Source organism: Contarinia nasturtii, unplaced genomic scaffold (genome assembly GCF_009176525.2).
Source record: "Contarinia nasturtii isolate CC-2019 unplaced genomic scaffold, AAFC_CNas_1.1 Cnas_scaffold_1182, whole genome shotgun sequence".
NCBI classification, from domain to species: Eukaryota; Metazoa; Arthropoda; class Insecta; order Diptera; family Cecidomyiidae; genus Contarinia; species Contarinia nasturtii.
Window position 1 is genome coordinate 717,490 of NW_022198526.1, and position 17,828 is coordinate 735,317.

The 17,828-nt window shown below is 34.1% G+C and overlaps 3 protein-coding genes and 1 non-coding gene across 6 annotated transcripts; 2 read left to right on the forward strand and 2 right to left on the reverse strand.

Moving 5' to 3' along the window:
* On the forward strand, positions 1-3,478 carry LOC116344770 (kinesin-1 heavy chain-like). The gene is made up of 7 exons (XM_031773506.1): positions 1-157; positions 216-587; positions 659-813; positions 886-1,148; positions 1,241-2,433; positions 2,493-2,640; positions 3,069-3,478. The coding sequence occupies exons 2-7, from the start codon at positions 266-268 to the stop codon at positions 3,163-3,165; spliced, it is 2,178 nt and encodes a 725-aa protein (XP_031629366.1). The 5' UTR covers positions 1-157; positions 216-265; the 3' UTR covers positions 3,166-3,478.
* Positions 3,479-3,591: 113 nt separating this feature from the next.
* Positions 3,592-11,365, reverse strand: LOC116344735 (putative uncharacterized protein DDB_G0277255). Of its 3 annotated transcripts, XM_031773428.1 has the most exons (7): positions 10,714-11,365; positions 9,419-9,843; positions 7,727-7,805; positions 7,549-7,636; positions 7,271-7,460; positions 5,651-7,130; positions 3,592-5,526 (listed from the first exon to the last, which is right to left on the reverse strand). In XM_031773428.1, exons 2-7 carry the CDS (start codon positions 9,437-9,439, stop codon positions 5,375-5,377), a joined length of 2,010 nt encoding a protein of 669 aa, XP_031629288.1. In that variant the 5' UTR covers positions 9,440-9,843; positions 10,714-11,365; the 3' UTR covers positions 3,592-5,374. The 3 variants fall into 3 exon arrangements, with proteins under 3 accessions (XP_031629288.1, XP_031629287.1, XP_031629286.1); XM_031773427.1 differs by lacking the exon at positions 9,419-9,843 and having other exon boundaries at positions 5,657-7,130; XM_031773426.1 differs by lacking the exon at positions 9,419-9,843.
* Positions 11,366-12,073: 708 nt separating this feature from the next.
* Positions 12,074-14,235, forward strand: LOC116344736 (dnaJ homolog subfamily C member 1). Its single transcript, XM_031773429.1, has 6 exons — positions 12,074-12,405; positions 12,480-12,628; positions 12,705-12,876; positions 12,947-13,161; positions 13,240-13,432; positions 13,494-14,235. Exons 1-6 carry the CDS (start codon positions 12,259-12,261, stop codon positions 14,178-14,180), a joined length of 1,563 nt encoding a protein of 520 aa, XP_031629289.1. The 5' UTR covers positions 12,074-12,258; the 3' UTR covers positions 14,181-14,235.
* A 999-nt stretch (positions 14,236-15,234) lies between these two features.
* LOC116344931 lies at positions 15,235-15,463 on the reverse strand. The gene has a single exon (XR_004201468.1). It is a non-coding gene; the product is annotated as a small nucleolar RNA U3 (small nucleolar RNA).
* Positions 15,464-17,828: the final 2,365 nt, after the last annotated feature.

Consider the following 17,828-nt stretch of genomic DNA (forward strand, 5'->3'; position numbering starts at 1 on the left):
GCGGAACAAAATGGAATAGCCACTCGTATATTGAACTCATTATTTGAAAGTGAAAACAACGAGAAATTCCAAATTTCAATTTCGTTCATCGAAATTTACAAGGAAGAAGCATTTGATTTGCTAGATGGAACATCGCCAGTGTCGATTTACAACAAAGGTAGAATTTGATAAAAGTAATTCGTTGATGTCGAATATATTTTTGAATAATAATTTAGGTCATTCTAAGGGTCAAGCGATCAAGAAACCGATCAAAAGTTCCAATGACATGTTGATACTACTGTCACGTGGTACAGTGAAACGTCGTGTTCGAGAAACAAAAATGAATTTAATTAGCAGTCGATCGCACTGTATTTTAAAAATCTATCTTGCTGTCAAGCATGAACAAAATAGCAGCACCGAGTCAGTGATCAATTTAGTAGATTTGGCTGGAACGGAAAGCATAAAAAAGACAGAATGCACAGGCGATGCCCGTATCGAAATGGCGAGCATCAATAAGTCGTTGCTTGTGTTCAGAAGAATTGTCGCTGCAATGGCAAAAAACGATCAAGTTATACACAGTGGTTCAGTAATTGTGCAAATGCTAAAAGGTTTTTATCGAATTACCACAATTGCGTGGGTCGTTTTCAATTTTTCAATATATTTTTTTATCATTTTGTAGATTCATTGAACAAGCGCTCCTACTTGACGCTCTTGGGCTGCATAAGTCCGTATAAAGAAAATAAAGGCGAAACACGTACTACACTCGAATTTGTTTCCGATGCTAAACAAATAACAATGACACCTCGGCAAAATACCCGTATCTATGAATTCAAAGTAAGTTTTATCTCACATTTACATTTATTTGAGTCGAAAATCTATTGGAAACCCTTTCAATTCATTGTATAGCAATCGAAAACACCGAAAAAATTCGAATCAAAACAAGTAATCCGAACACCAAATTCAACAACAAAAATGCGAACTCCGTTCAAGCGACCATGGTCAGTCAGTCAACAGAATAAATTCAAACAGCAATTTAGTGAGCCACATGCCAAAAAACCCACGCAAAATACTGCAAAACAAATATCTACGATCGCATCAACATCGAAAAAAATAAGTTTTATGAATAACAAAACTCGCCATAACTCATTGTCTTTGGAAAAAGCAAATAAGTGTGTTTTTTTATTCTTTTTACATCTCGGAATTTCTCCATTGGTTTTTGTTTGCGAAAAATCGAAATTGATTACTATTTTTACGATTTCAGGCCGAAAGCTGCCACCAACCTATTTCCAAAAGAAAAACCAATAAACGAAACCACATTCATGAGACCATCAATTGAATTCAATTGGGCGAATGCCTCCACGTCAAGCGTGATCGAACGTGATCAAAATCCACTGGAAATAACAAACTTAAGTTCAAACCCACAGGAAAAATGCATTCGTAATATATTAAAAGATGTGCAACTAAATACACCAGACCGTGAAATTGTGGTTAGGAAACTGCAGATGCATTACAGTACGATTAAACCGTACGATGCACAATCAACGCATTCGGTAAAGCAAACACCGCCGTTGTCATCTCTAGCATCGCCGACTGTATCCAATGAATATATAGTCGAAAACAATTCATCTGTCACAAAAAGTGGAACCACACCAATCACACCACAGGACGTATCAAATGTGCACGAAAGTGAATTATTCATCAAAAATGCAATCATAAATGTTCCAATGGAAACGGAACAAAACGATAAAAATCTATTAAGAACGTCAACCATTTCAGACGCTGTAAATGACTTCCAAGAAACTCTTGATCCAAAGTTCGGCGAGCCCATTCTTAGTTCGACACAATTTGTACAGCTCAATGCCAACAATAAACAGCCTGAGCTCGATGTAAACGATGAGATTTTGACAAAATCCATGAACGTTTCGACGAAAATTGGTGGCGTCAGCGAAAATGTGTGTGATACAGAAGGAGACACCACAGTTTATTATAATATTGAAAAAGTTAAAGATACTGCTATAGTAAATACAAATGAAAATTGTCCGAAAATTGTGACGCCATTGATATTGAGAAAGAGTAAAAAACTTAGTGATTTTGAAAAAACCGTTTATCAACCAATGAAAAAACCAAGAAATGTACTGCCCATGCATCAAAATATTGATGAAGATGCACCAAATCTATGCTATGCCAGCCCACAGAATTCATTTGTTCAACAGCAATCGATATCGTCGATGCCTGAAGTACCGGCCATTGAAAACACACCGCGTATAACCAGATTAGCTGCTGCCAGAAAAGCTCGAAATAACTACGCTCGATTTCCGTTATCACCGCGAGTTTTATTGCACCGAATCGAAAATGTGCGTCAATATCAAATGCTTAAAAAGCATTTAAATTCACGAGCAGAAACAAAAACTAATAAGCGAAAATCAAGAATAGTCCAAATCATTCCCACTGAAAGTAAGTAGTTAAATCATGTATTAAGGGAATTTATTCTGTTTATTATATATATTTTGCAGGAAATACACCGACTGAACGATCCAAAACTAAAAAATTGATGATCAATCGTGAACGCGTATTGAACATAATCAACACAGGTTCTATCGATGACCTTAAAAAATTACACACAATTGGTGTAAAGACAGCGGATCTTATATACACCTACCGGTATGTATTTTTATTTAACCATCAAATTTCCAATTATTAGAAAATCTCTTGGTAAAAATCGAAATAGCAATGGCATTCAAAATGCGATGTATATGTAAGTGTACGGGTTGTACCTCGATTATGTGTCACGGTTACAATAAAAATGCATGGCCAAACATAAACTGCATACATAGTTGGAGTCTATTTGTGCCTTAAACGATTTTACGATTGCATGACATAAATGCAATAAAATAAAATACGTTTCATACCCGATTATCGAGTTTTGAGTTCAAATGTGTTAATTTTTGCCATTGACATCGTATATAATGTTTTGACGTGTTGTTTCGATTCATATTCAGACATACTGTGTACCTGTACATGGCTCTATGGAACACTCCATCCTTTTGCACTCAATCATATTTTAATATGTTTCATTTTCATTTTTTCAGGGACATTCATGGTAATTTCACCTCACTCGAGTCAATGAAAAAGCTGTGGTCGACTAAGTCCTATCAAAAATTTTTAAACAAAAATTTCTTAGTTTAAATCATCGACAATGAAAAAATATATTTACAATCAAATTTTCCATATTTTTTTAAAATATTTATTCTTTTTACATCAAGTCATATATAAGAAACTAATGCATTAACGACCGCCGGTAAAAAATTATTTTACCAATAAATTCTTCAAATGACCCATAACAACCAAAAATGAACAATTAAAATAATATCCCTTATATTTTGAGCATTCATTTTGGAAATGTATATTTGTGACTTTTGAAGTTCGAAACCAATCGAAATTTGTGAAGAAAGAAAAAATCTGTGAGAGATTTGGCTATTTATGGCTCTTTAATACAACAAAAAAGGTCTTCAATTTGACAAAAAAAAAAAAAAACAATCTCTGATCGTTACTGTGAAGAAAATAAAAAAAAATTATTTAAAATAAATAAAAGCCGAATAAAAGGTAAATGAATTAGATTTATCGATTTTTATTTATCAATGTTTTTTTTGTTCCATTATACAGAATAATATCAATGTTTATATCATAATATAATTTGCGATGATCACGTTCCGTTTATTTTATTATTTTTATTTTTTGTTTTGTCAGTGTTAAATGAAATTATTTGTTTAGCATTATAAAGAAGTAGTTTCTTATAAAAAAAAATTATTCACTTAAAAATCAAAATGAGCTCGATTTTGTTCTAGCTACGTCATACTCGTCCTAAATTATATAATATATATTTTCAAGTAACGAAATCACCGAAACGACTCAATTTACATGTAGTACAAGCATTCTTTTTTATCATAAAAAAAATTATCAAGACAAAAACACATTTCTTTTAAATTTAAAAATCGTTAAATTGGTTTAAAAAGTGAAGAATATTAAGTGCTTTCAAATTGAACTTCTCAAAATTGTCGTTAGCATATTCTAATGTGTGTGTGTGACAATCTCATTTGTAATATTCACTGATGTTATTATTAATTCATAATATATTGTGCTCACTTCTAAATGTATCAATCATTCATCATCGGATTTCTATAAAAATACAAAGCGGTTCTGAAAAAAAAAATTGTCTCCGGAAACTCACCAATTCATTGTTGTTTTTTATCACTAATAGAGCTCTTATTTTCAGCCACTTTTCTCATCTATAACAAAATATCATTCAAATGTGTTTGTTTGCTATTTCTCACTTGATGTAAATAAACCTGTTCGAATTTTGAAGAGAATATCTTTCAATCATGGTTCAAATAATTGAAATTCGGTTTTTGGGCGCCATTGAAAATTAATTTGTTTTAAATATCGTCTCAAACATGATGATGTTCAAGTAAATACATACATATATGTTGGATAATGGATATTTTTTAGCCTTAAACTTGGTCTTGGCTCAAATATTTACAATCAATATATACTCTATGGTTAGTGGTTACATATTAAAATTCTATGCGGCGTTTTAATTTGTCCATGGTGAGAGAGAGAGATAGCGAGATTTTCACATGATGGTAAATTATTCATTGCACACATATATGCAGCAACCCTAGACCGGAAGCAATAACACGGCTATTTTAATGATTTGCTCTTAATTTTTCTGCTATTTTGTTCTAAAAACCGACTGAACGCATTCTTTCGTATGTCGCAGAGAAATATGGGGATTATATTCATCCTATTTGTGTAAAGGGTTTTCTTTCTTACTCTTCTTGTAAAACCCAATTAAAAAATCATGAAATATCATATGCTGTGTCCTCTTTCTGTGTCTGTGTGAGAGTGTTGTGAATGAATGAAAGTGTGCAAAATTCGATTACATTTTCTATTTACATGAGAGCGTTCCATTGCTATTGGATACATTTTGTATAAGACAAAAACGAAATTGTGTGACGTGAGTCAAATACTATGTGGTATATCACTGCATCCAACAACGTACAATTTGTGGTCGAAAAATCGCTTGAATTTTTTATTACACGAAAAAAATGGGAGGGAAATGACATCCGTTCCTCCGTTATGGTCGCTCTCTTTATGTTGTTTTGAGCAGTTTTGATTTTAACAAATGAAAAAAAAGAGTATACATTTCTAGCAACGGCTAATTTTCAACAAATTTTCGCTTTGTCTGTGTATTCTATTGTTGGTGTGTACCATAAATATGAATTTTTTTTTCTCTGAATTAATTCTATCTGCTGTCGATCACTTGTATGCACCACAAAATAAACCACACATCCCTTCGCTTATGTACAATAATTTTTGAATGTTGTCTTGTTTGGATTTATGCGTTTGGTTCGGCGTCTTCGTCGTGTTCATTTAACAATGGACTGTCGTCGGTAATATAAGACGTTGGCATATTTCCGGGTGTGGTTGGTGCCGATTTTGAAATCCAACCTTTACGATTTCGGTTAAAACTTAAAATATGACCGTTACCTAAGGGGAGAATCACAAAAGAAAAGAACAGAATTAATTTAAAGTAATCGACAAATAATCGAAAAATAATCGTAAAACAATCAATAATAATTAGTAAGTAATTTTTAAGTGATTTGCCCCTCACCGCTACCGTTTGGACTACGTAAATTTTTGGCAGCTGACATTGCAAAGAATCGTGTTCGTGGATGTGATCGTCGATTTTGCTGTAAAGTTGAAGGCCTTTGGTTCGTTTCTTGTTGAATCGCATTTATCATACCGTTCGATGTGGATGATTCATCACCATCGTAGGCATCCGCACCGCCGCCCAATGACGATGATTCATTCGATATTGTGGTTGCCGCTCCACTTTGTACATCTTGATGTGATGCAATTTCATCGGGGCTGCTTGCATTCTGTTGTAATTGACGTATCTGTTCGAGAAGTTCACGAATTTCGCCGGTTGGGCTGGTTGCTTGTGGCGGTGATGTTGGTGAAAAATTGGCCAAACTTGATACAGCCGAACCGCTCATTGAGTCCGTATAACCTCTCATTGTCATTCCGTATTTCTTCAAAATATCTGCATTTACCGGTGATTCTTCGCTGAATGGCAACGATGCCGATACATTTAACGGCTTTGTCTCATTAATAATATCGAATTTATCGTGACAATTCTTTCGCAACGGACCATTCAAATCGTTAAAATCGCGATGTAAATTACCAGTTGGCGTTGAAACGACCATTGATTTTATAACAATCGATGGCATATTCAATGAGCATCCATTTGTATCGTCATCAATTGAATCATATGAATCGAAAAATCCATTCGAACTATTGCTATAGGATAAACTATTTTGCATTGGATTGCATTTGGCTTTTGTGTTGTTGCTGCTGCTATTGTTATGAATTTTGTTGTGGCTTTGTTGTTGTTTTTGTTGTTGCTGTTGTGCTATTGTCACATTGTTCATATCAAATGTATGTTGTTGTTGTTGTGTACTCAATGATTGGGCATCGGTTATCACATTGCATTGTTTACTTAAGTCACTATTTAAATCATCGAATGTATCAGCATTATTTGTTGCATAGTTTGGATTTGCCCGAATATTATTGTTGCTATTACGTGGGCTCGGTTGGTTATCATTAGTGCTGTTGCTGTGCAATTCTTGAAAACTAACACTATTCGGTGTGCGTCGAAATGGAACGTATGAAGTGTCATCATCACCTCCACCATTGCCGTTTTCGTTGGTAAACTCATGATAGTGCCGATACAATGTAATTTCGCCATCATTCGTCATGACAACCGGAATGGAACGTTGATGTTGACCATGTTCCATTGAACACATTTGGGATGCTGAACGTGGCATCGCCGAATAATCTTGGATATTCATTGGCAAATTTGGACTACCCGCACGTGAATATGGTGGCGGTATTAATGTATTCGCTTCGTTTGCATTGCAAATAAAACTTGAGCTCAATGAATCAACAGTACTGGTTGCTGACAGCGAACCCACCGGCCGTACAATATAATTACGAAAATATTGAACCATTAAATAGCTAGCACCATTTTTTCCATTGTCCGAATTATTGCATGAAAACACTAATGGATAGAGGTCGGGTTTGTTTGTAACCTGAGACAATTCAAAGACAAAACCGATAAATTAACAAAAATAAAAAAAAACAATGTGACACATACAGAATATTTGGTGTTAATTAATTAATTGGACAAACAAAATGGGGCGATACTTTTGCGATCGATTGAAATACAAACCTCGGCATATGGGGGTGGTGGGTGATGAAACGATGTACATCGGCTGTATTGTGGAGGTGCATAGCATGAACCGGTTGAATCACCCGATTGTGAATGCGGACGTGGTGAGCCCCAACCACAGATTTGACGCCGTTTTTTCCACAATGAACACGCACAAAGTATGGCAATTACTATCGCGAATAATGTACACCTGAAAATAGATTCAATGATTTGTTTTTTTCTAATTTTTGATCAATAAAGTCGTAAATTGACACAAAGAAATGAAAAAAAAAACTTACCAGAAAAACCAATGATTTATAAAGAATAAGTTGAGCATGTGTGATGTATTGTTAGGTGTTGGGGTCTTTGGAGCGCTTGGTGGTGCATCTACATAAAAAACAGCCAATTTAAATTTCAAGTCATCGATTTTTTTTTTGTTATTTAACAACAAAGAGAATGAATATAATTTGAACTCACATAAATAGCAACATCCCTGAGCACAGCATTCCTTTGGAGGAGAGCACCGGTGACCACCTTCACAGGAACGAGCCGATACCTTTTTTAGTTGAAACATATACAAACAATAATTTTAATTGCACTGCTTTATTCAAAAAATCGTTTGTTTGTTGTTTTTTTTTCGTTTTGTGCTTTTTTTTTCAAATACAATAAAATTGTTGAATAAAAATTATGTTCGAAGAAAAACACAAAATGCAGAAGAAACACAATACAGAAAGAGAGTAAAACTAATGAAGAAAATTCACGCAGAAATATACATTCCAACGATTAAAAATTAAAGCGACACAACACACTCGATGCAAGTCTCATGCCAAAATGAGCATACTACAGTTTCTAACGAACATGATTGGTTACACTAAAAAAAACGGTATCTATGGAAAATTCGCCACTTTATGTTAGATAATATATTTAAATTTCATTAAAAATAAAATGTTATTTATAGAACGATGGACACGGAACGAAGACACACACACTCATGTACAAAACCAAGGCAAAAGAAGAGTGAGTGGAAGCGAGGACGTAATATGTGTTTGTAGAGTGTGTTTCATATAATTTAAAGTGTTCAATAGACTGTGGAGAGAAGTTTTTCGATTCTAAAGGAAAACCTCGAAACGGGTGAAAATGAGCCGAAGATTGAAATATGTGTAAAACTGAATGCGATTCGTAGTGAAAATTAATCAATCGCTTGTCGATCGAAGGGAAGAAAAATTGTGTTCGCTCTGATGGAAACAAAAAACAAAAGAGTTTATTTTGTGTCGGTCGTGTGGCAATTAGCAAGCCCAAAAGGACACTGTTTCTCGAAAGGCAATTTTTATTTTCGTATATTTCAAACATTATAGCGCTAAATGATTGCACACACGGATGACAATGAAAACTAAATGTGTAGCATGCTTGTAAAATACTCCTCGGCTTTTTATTTACCATTTTGTTTTTATTTTGTTTGAGAAGGACACACATGCATACATTTACAGGTGATGAAAATAACGCGACAACATAGCAATGGAAAAGGTTAACGATTATTTATTTGTTGAATTTATTCAACTCATCGTGTGTATTTAACATACAACACAAATACAATTTTTGACCGACAAAATAGAGTGACCGAGGGTAGTGAAAGTGTACATGGGAGAGATAGAGCGAAACACAGTAAATGAGTGAAGTGTTAAATCTGTGATTTTTATTTTTGAAAGAAAAAAAGAAAGTTTTTCGTTAACTGATTTTTTGCTGAAGTGGATAAATTCTCGCGCATTTACATATGCAATGGGTACAAAACATACAAAAATGACGACAAATTAAAATACAAATACAAATTGTACAAACATATGTATGCACCACTATTCGGACGGTTTGGAAATTCTATGCAATTCCATAAACGAGCAAACTTTTTCAAAAAGTTCAAATTAAAAAGAAAAAAGTTGTGGCAACACAAGCAAAATGTAAATTGGGAGCAAAATGTAACGCAACAAAAATATGCAAAAAATTACATTTCTCTATTTTTAATGTGATTGGATTTTTCTTTGGTTCTAAAAATAGGTTTCCAGAGAAAAAAGTTTTTTTTTAATCATCTAGGATTTTTTTGTGGTTAAAAATTGTGGTCAAATTTAAAAAACAAAAAAAAATAGAAGAGAATAAAAAAGAGAGTATTGTATTTACTAGTGACTCAGTTTTATGCATAATCAAAAAGCTTCCCACTACGTTATACACTTTGGTCAAATTTTGCGTAAGCAATTCGCTTTCCCAGAATCAATTTAACAATGTGTCGTTGCCCAAAATATTATATCGTGTTATGTCCACACTCTGGGGGATGTGATGTAAGTGGCAGAAGAAGTAGAAGAAGAAGGAAGAAATGAATCAAGTCTGTCGATTTTTTTGTGTCGTTTATGTTTGATCTAACAACCGAAGTACTTTGATATTTTTTTTTTATCTATACGTAACCGAAATAATACGTCATTTGGATATTTCAATGTTTTGAATAAAAGAAGAAGAAAAGTAGCAGTTGCTGTTGGTCGATAGATTTTGTTTTGTATTTGTGTGTTATTATATGTGATTTGCGTTTTATTTTTTGTTGATTTTTACCACTGAAAATAAATATGAAACAAAAAGATAAATATTCAACATTTAAATCAAATTTTGTTCACGTGTTTGCTTTTGATATATACTAATAAATAAATATTGAATAATAACAGTAACAACAATACAATAACAATGAAAATAGAAGTGTAACGCGGGAAAGGATAATGAACAGAGAATAAGATAGATACATTTCAGCTGAAGATATATGTGCACATATATAGAGAGATGGAGCGGTACGTATCCAAAATGGATACGAAAACAAAGAACTTCGTACACACATGATGTTTGTGTGTGGTTCATTTTCTGTACACAATTTTCTCTCGTTTACCTATCGTACAACATTGTGCTCGTAATGAGCATATTACATCGTTTAATATATTACTATTAAAAGAAGTAGCATAATTGAAAAATTTTACACATAAAATAGTTGAATACAATTCAGTAATTCAGTAAAAATGTAACACAATTGCTTTTTACAAAAGATAACAATAAATATGGGTTTTTTGGTCTAAATTACGAAAATACAATTGATTGACTAGGGCTTAGCGCACATCTAACTAGAATGATGTCGAAACGGATGGCGGATGGATTCTCAAATGTTTGCATTTTGCATAAATACACTTTACCGATTTTAATGCAATGAAAGAGCATTAAATACTCTTTTTGGCCAGTATATTCAAACCGAACCGAATTAAAATGAAAAAGACGATAAAAAAAACCAACACCAACAAGGTAACGTTAAAAAAAGTGTCTGAAATTTTCTCTTTCGACATAAATATTGTTTGTATGGTCAAACAAAGAATTCGTAAGAGCTAATAAAAACGAAAGAAAAATGTTTTTTAAAAGATGTTTGCATAAGAACGAAATAGTCTCACGGATATAATTGGCGCAGCAATAAAGATGATGAATCCAATGAAAATCATGAAGTATCCATAATGTAACATTTTCGTATTGTCGTCAATTTTATTATCGAGTTATAGCTACAATGCACCAATGGCATTGTATGCCTCCGTCAACCGATAAAATTTCGTTTTTTCGTTTGGTTTGTTGTTCAATCACTTTGTCTCGAGGCGAAAATACACAGAGAAGGCGAAAAAAAGGTTAACAATGCCAAGCAGAATTCTTGATGCAGATTCTTTCGTTGCCTTTGTTCTTTCTTGCACGCACACACACAACACTTTTTCTTTATACAAAATTAGAATATTATATATATGTTTTTCACATGTAGGAACTTGTTTCGTCGCCCACATTCACTTCGAGTCAAAAAGAACAGAATAGAACGATGAACGAAAAAAAAAATCTCGATGAAATAATTATTTATTAATTAACTGCAGCTATTTCATGCTACCGATACGAATCTAATTGAATTCAAGTTTTTATTTTTGCGCAAGAAATTAAATTACACAAAGTGTCTACTTTCTCTCATCAAAAAATATTGTCTTTGTCTTTTGACTACGACCAATAAACATTTGATAGAAGAAATCAGTTTTCACTCGATGAATTTCGATGCGAAGCGATTATTCTTTCTCTCGCACCACTCTTACTGTTTGCCATGAAACGTGAAACGCTGTATATCGCTGGTATTGATAATCGGCCAGTGCGCATGATCCAGTTGACAGGGTCGATATTTATCCTTCTTTCGTATGTATGACAACGAGAGCAAGAAGAGAAAGAAATTCGAACCATTACGCGCGTACGATTCCTTCTTATGCAAAACACCATTTGTAGCGCGACAACGATATTTGAATCTGGCTTCTCATCGTCATCGTCATCGCCATCGCGATGCATGTGTATGGGTGCGCGTTTGTTTTCATTCCTTGACTATTCAAGTGTCGCATAGAACAATACTCATTTGCATACTTTCAAACCAACCGACAGGCAATTTGTTTTTAAAATATTCAACGGAATTTTTTTTCCTTGAACGACAAAACAAATAAATTCCACTTTATCAAAAATAAATACGATTTTTTTAACTATGGAATTGAATATTAGGTTCCTTTTCACTTCATTGGAATTCAGGCACTCGTTTATTTTGCATTAATTAAGTATTTTAATACTAATATACTTTTAATACTAATATATTTTTCGAAAAATATCTAGAAAAACTATGCAAAAACATCATTTCATATTACTTACCGTTGTCTCTATATGTTTTCAGATAACAAATTAAGTCTCATTTCGGTGCAGTTCGTTTAGTTAAACCGAGACCAGCCTTAAACCATATGTTCGCTGTTGAAACGTCAAATACATACAAGTGACATATCAATATATTCTGATATTCGGCATTCGATGTTTACACATCACTAAATAATCCACACATAGACTACGTGGAAACGCACAATTTTTCACCCGCAAACCATGCGAGTTATTTTGCCATTTTCCGATAAATCGTACATAAAGTAACAATATTTTTAGTAAACATGAAACTGATTGGGCTATTTGGTTTTTTAACACTGATTGCACTGAATGTCGCGAATGTGTCAGCATGGGACCAAGAAGAGCTGGAAATATTCGATTTGGTTGAAGAAATCAATCAAAATTTTTATACGATTCTCAAAGTCGACCAGGTAATTTCCGATCCTGAAGAGTTACAAATTGAGTTTTTACTCAAATAGCACTAAAACATCTTTTATAATTTTAGCAAGCAACGTCGGCTGAAATTCGTAAAGCATTCCGCAGTTTATCGGTCGTTTTGCATCCGGATAAAAATGACGCCGAAGATGCCAACGTTCAATTCCGGAATTTGGTATCCGTTTATGAAGTACTCAAAGATACAGCCAAACGAGAAAAGTATGAATTCATACCTTATATTGAATGGAGATTGTGTGTGACATATTTTCAAACGTTTTCTTTATTTGATATACAGATACAATAAGGTACTTAAAGATGGTTTGCCAGATTGGAGATCAGCTTTGTACTATTATCGACGTTATCGCAAGATGGGATTGGCCGAAATGATTGGATTGGTTTTTGTCATTTTTACCATTGGACAGTATATAGTTTCTTGGGCGGTCTATGCCGAAAAAAAGTATACAGCTGTAAGTACACGAAACGACACATATGTTCATTTTTAAAGTGTGATTTCCAATTATATTTCATTGTATATAGGAATCACTGTTCGGCTCAAAACTTCGAAAATTGCAAAAGAAAAACAAAAGTGCTGTGAATATAGATGAGCTATTGAATCAAATACCAACACCAAGTATAAAAAATACACTTCCATTTCAAATTGTCCGAGGTGTTTGGAACACCCCACGTGCGATTAAAGATTTCTTCACCGATATGCATGACTATAAACAACAGATACTCGAAGAAAAACGAAGGTACGTTCAATCTAGATTCATTTTAAAGCAATCTACGATATATTTACCAATTTCAAATCACTTTCGTTCCATTCGCAGAGAGGCCGAAGAAGCTGAGCAACAACGGCAATTAGAAGAGGAATTTGCGAGAGCAAAAGAGGCAAAAAAAGAGGGTATGCGAAAGCGCAAGCCAGTATTCACCGCCAAAGAAAAGACCGATGAAGAATTGAAGGGTTATGCTCAGTTGAACGTGGACATGGCGAAAGGAAAGGTCAAAGCAGTTGAAACCAAGGTACTGGTAAATTTGCATATTCTAAAATCGATTGAGTTATTTTATGTTTAATGATTCACAGGCGCCAGTATTAAGTGGTGGTTTTTGGACGGATGATGATTTGAATGAATTAACGCGTTTGACCAAGAAATATCCAAATGGAACACTGTCTCGATGGGATGTCATTGCTGAGCACATGAATCGTTCGGTGCAAGAGGTGACATTTATGGCGGCAAAAATGAAAGAGCCAAGCTATCGCCAAACAGACAGTGTTGCCGAATCGATTGTACAAGAGGCCACAAAGAAAGTGAAAAAAGTTGCAGGCGATGTGAAAACTGCACCTGCCGAAGTTGTCTGGACGCAGGAGCAACAAAAACTTTTGGAAACAGCCATAGTTAAGTATCCAAAAACAACCGCCGGTGATCGATGGCAGAAAATCGCAAACACTGTACCCGGTAAAACGAAAGAAGAATGTTTGGCGCGATACAAGTATCTTGTGCAAAAGTTGAAAGAGCAGAAACAAAAAGAAGCAGAAAACGAAGAAAAGGTACAAAAATCAGAAGACAACGAAGTAGATAGAGTAGAAAATGTCGAAAATTCAGAAAAAGATGCGGAACCAGAGCCAGAGCCAGAGCCCGAATTAGTAGAAGAAGAAGAAGAACCGTTTGTGGCAAAGAAAACCGGCGGCAAGCCTCGAAACAAACGAAAAGAACGAAAAAAGCGCATGGATTTTTCAAGCGATGAAGAAGATAATTTGGATTATGAATAATTTAAGAGAATTTTCAGTTTTAATCAATAAATACAGTGGATTTTTTTAAAAATAATCATATCGATGTTGTTTTCTTTTTTCGTGACCTCAATTGAACGAGGTAAATATATCTCATTCAGAGTATCATGATTTGCTGCTGCTCAACATATAGCTGAGAGCTGAGAAATGCTGAACTCGTGCGGCTAACGCATATGAAACGGATGCACGATACATATTCCCCTTTCGCGTCGTATGTGCTGCCGTTGACGCTATTGCCGGTACAACGGTAACACACTATACCAGCGAACATACGAAGTAAAAGGGGAATATGTATCGTGCATCCGTTTCGTATGCGTTAGACGTACACTTTCAGAATATATGAAAGACTGAGAGCAAAAACAGCACGTCGCATCTCATCTCTTGCTTTCACTTACGTAAGCAAAATAGCGAGGGATTCGATGTGATGTTTTCGTCGCAGCTTCTCATATGTCGGTTGCAACACAATTTCAAACTCAACTGGTTACTAAGTTTTGAGTTTTGAATTGAACATCCAATCAACTGTTTGAAACCGTTTAAACGGGGAGAATGCATGTGTGCGTGCATCCGTTTCGTATGCGTTAGCCGCACGAGTTCAGCATTTCTCAGCTCTCAGCTATATGCTGAGCAGCAGCAAATCATGATACTCTGATCTCATTATATTTCAGGCAATTTAAAATGAGCAAAGTATGTCAGGCTTTGCGTATGAATTATAAAACACGTAGAAATATCGAAAATTCATTGTGGTATTGATTCAAGATATACACAAAGTGTTATTGGCCAATCAAAAAACTATTGTCGATGATTTTTTTTCACCAGGTCCTTAGTGTACCCATTTTCTGAACAAATATGTTTCGTAATATTGTCAAATGATAGAAAGTTAAAAAAACCGTACCTATTTGTGTAAGTTTTTCAACTATAACGTGAAAACAGAATACCAATTTCATTGAATAATTTATATTAATAATTGCATATACAAAATTGTATTTCATTATTTTCTGTTTTTTTTTTTTGTGTGTGGAAAGAATTTAAAAAGGTGGCCACTCAGAAAGCACCTTATCCGTGTCCCGCTGAGTAACCAACGGGTTAGCGATCATCGACGATTGTGAGTTTCGATACATGAAATGCAACAAAAAACCACACGAATCTCCCTCACGCTTTCAGATAAAGCACCACAGCTCGTCATCGTGGTTGCCGTTCGCTCTAGTGTTAACCAAAGTCGAAAGTATAAGAAATACTACAGAAATGATCCTGTGAAGTATAGTCTTGCTGAACGTCTATTTTGAGCAAACGCTTATGCTCGACGGTGATACGTTGCACCAGTGGATTATATACTTCAAAGAAAATAAAAACGAAACCGAACACAGTACACACAATATAGACTCTGTACAGCTCTATAAAGACGACCGCGTGTACGCACGTCATAGCAAAAGTATGCAGTGTAAACTGTAAATACACACACCACGTGCGGACCAACAGTATGAGACTACTTTGTTTATGGTAATATGTATATATGAAGCACAACGAGAGATTTTTTTGCTGCTGTAAATGCGGAAATATTATTAGTTTTTTGCTTGAAGATTTTAAAGTGAATCAATTTTTATGGATTTTTTCTTTTCTTGAATTTATTCTTTTTCAGTAAACTTATTGCAAGCAAAATGTAAAAATGGGTTCAGCTACACTCACTCTCTCATCGTCGTTTTTTATTGCTTTTTTCTCTTACTCTTCTTCATTTCGAATGATAACAATTCAATTGATGGACACGTTCGAATTTTTGGTTCAAGCTTGATAAGTTGAAATTACACAAAACCAATTAAAGGCAGGCAATGAATTTCGAAGAAATAATTTCACAATATTTCATGTAATAATCGGTTCACATTTCTCTTTGTCTCTCTCCCCTTTTGCTTGCGTGAACAACACCTTGTAATGTATAAAATCCATAAAATTGCGTGCGTCGTTTGATTGGCATAGTTTTTGATAATAACATCTTCATCGTGCACTGTAGAGAATGCATTTTGATTTTTTATTTTTATTTTTGTTATAACAATTATTTTTTTTTTTTATATATAATTTATTCGACTTTCTGAGTGATTGTTTTTGTTTGATAAAATAATAATAAAAACGAACACATTCCGTAATTCCATGGAATTGCTTCATTTCGACTTTTTCTCGTTGGTTTTCATTACCAAAAAACCGTCAATTAAACGTTTTGTAATTCACGGAATCTTAGATAAGCCACAATTGAATTTGAATTCTAACACAACACCTTTCTACAATAATTTTCGAGATACCAATCTGAATTATTAATTACCGACTTCCTTCTTATCGAAAAAAAAAAAATAGTTTAGATTTTTTTCGTTCGTTTGGATAATGACCGGTCTTAAGTAATATTATTGTGGTAATTGAGAGAGAAAGAATGAATTGTAAGTTTGGAGCTTCGTTTCCGATAGAAACTTTTACCTCTAAATAACTCTTAACTCTGACATGACAAGGAAATGATTTTTATTTTATAAAATTGCTATAAACATTTTCTATTTTAAATGAAGAAGAAAAAAATCATCTGAAATACAGTGATTTAAAGCCAATCACAAATGAGAAGATTTACGACCAATTACACCTTAAATCCGAGTATGTTTGTTTTCCGTGTGTGTTGTTTAGCGAAAACGGCTTACCGCAAAGAAAGTGATGCAAAGGTCCATTTTATTTTGAATTGCGAAGAAAAAAAATGTTTTTGTTGGCAAATATATATTAAACAAACACACGTCTCATTTCAGTAGATCGAAAAAAGATTTACCGTGAGCTTAGATTTGATTCATTCGTTTATCATTTTATGCAAAGTCAACTCTCACTCCGTCTAATCCCCATTGTATCTTCTTGTGAGCTGTAGCTGTAAAGAGGTTTGGCAATGCATACAATAGCGGTGTGCAATGATATCTCCATTACAATCGGAAAATTATTATGATCTTATTCATCTCTACCTTTTACGATTAAATGCCAAATAATTTGGTGTTTGTTTCTCAAAAGAAGAAGAGGAAAATCAAAACTAAATCGCATGCAGCAAAGTCTCTGCACGAAACATCAAATGAAAAGTGGGAAAAAAATCAATTACATGTTTGGAATTGTGCTTGAAGCGATTTGATGTGCAAACAAGCCCAAGATTTACTATGTACAACGCAAAATCACATACACACAAACACTTGGCAGTTCGTTCATAGTTCTACGACGCAAGATCATAAAATCCGTTGATACTCTGTAAAATAGAAGGGATTAAATATTAATCATTTGGGATTTTTCATCAAAATAATCCAAAAGGATTAAATGTTAGCACTATAGGATTAAATTTGAATACTTACTAAAAGTAGCTATAATAAGACCACGATGACATCCCGCACAATACCCAGGGCTTACGGCCGAGAGTTTCGTGCTTGATCTTGGATAGAACGCGATGTTCCTTGTATAGGTTGTTGATTCTGAAAGTATTGATTATAATAATGTGAACTTCTAGTTAAACATAGCTATTGTGCATTTGAATATTCCATAATGAAATTTTCATTACAATTTGATAAATTATTTTTTTTTACCTGAATGGGTGCTGTAGGTCTTTGAAATACGGGGTGTAGTTCTTCATTCATT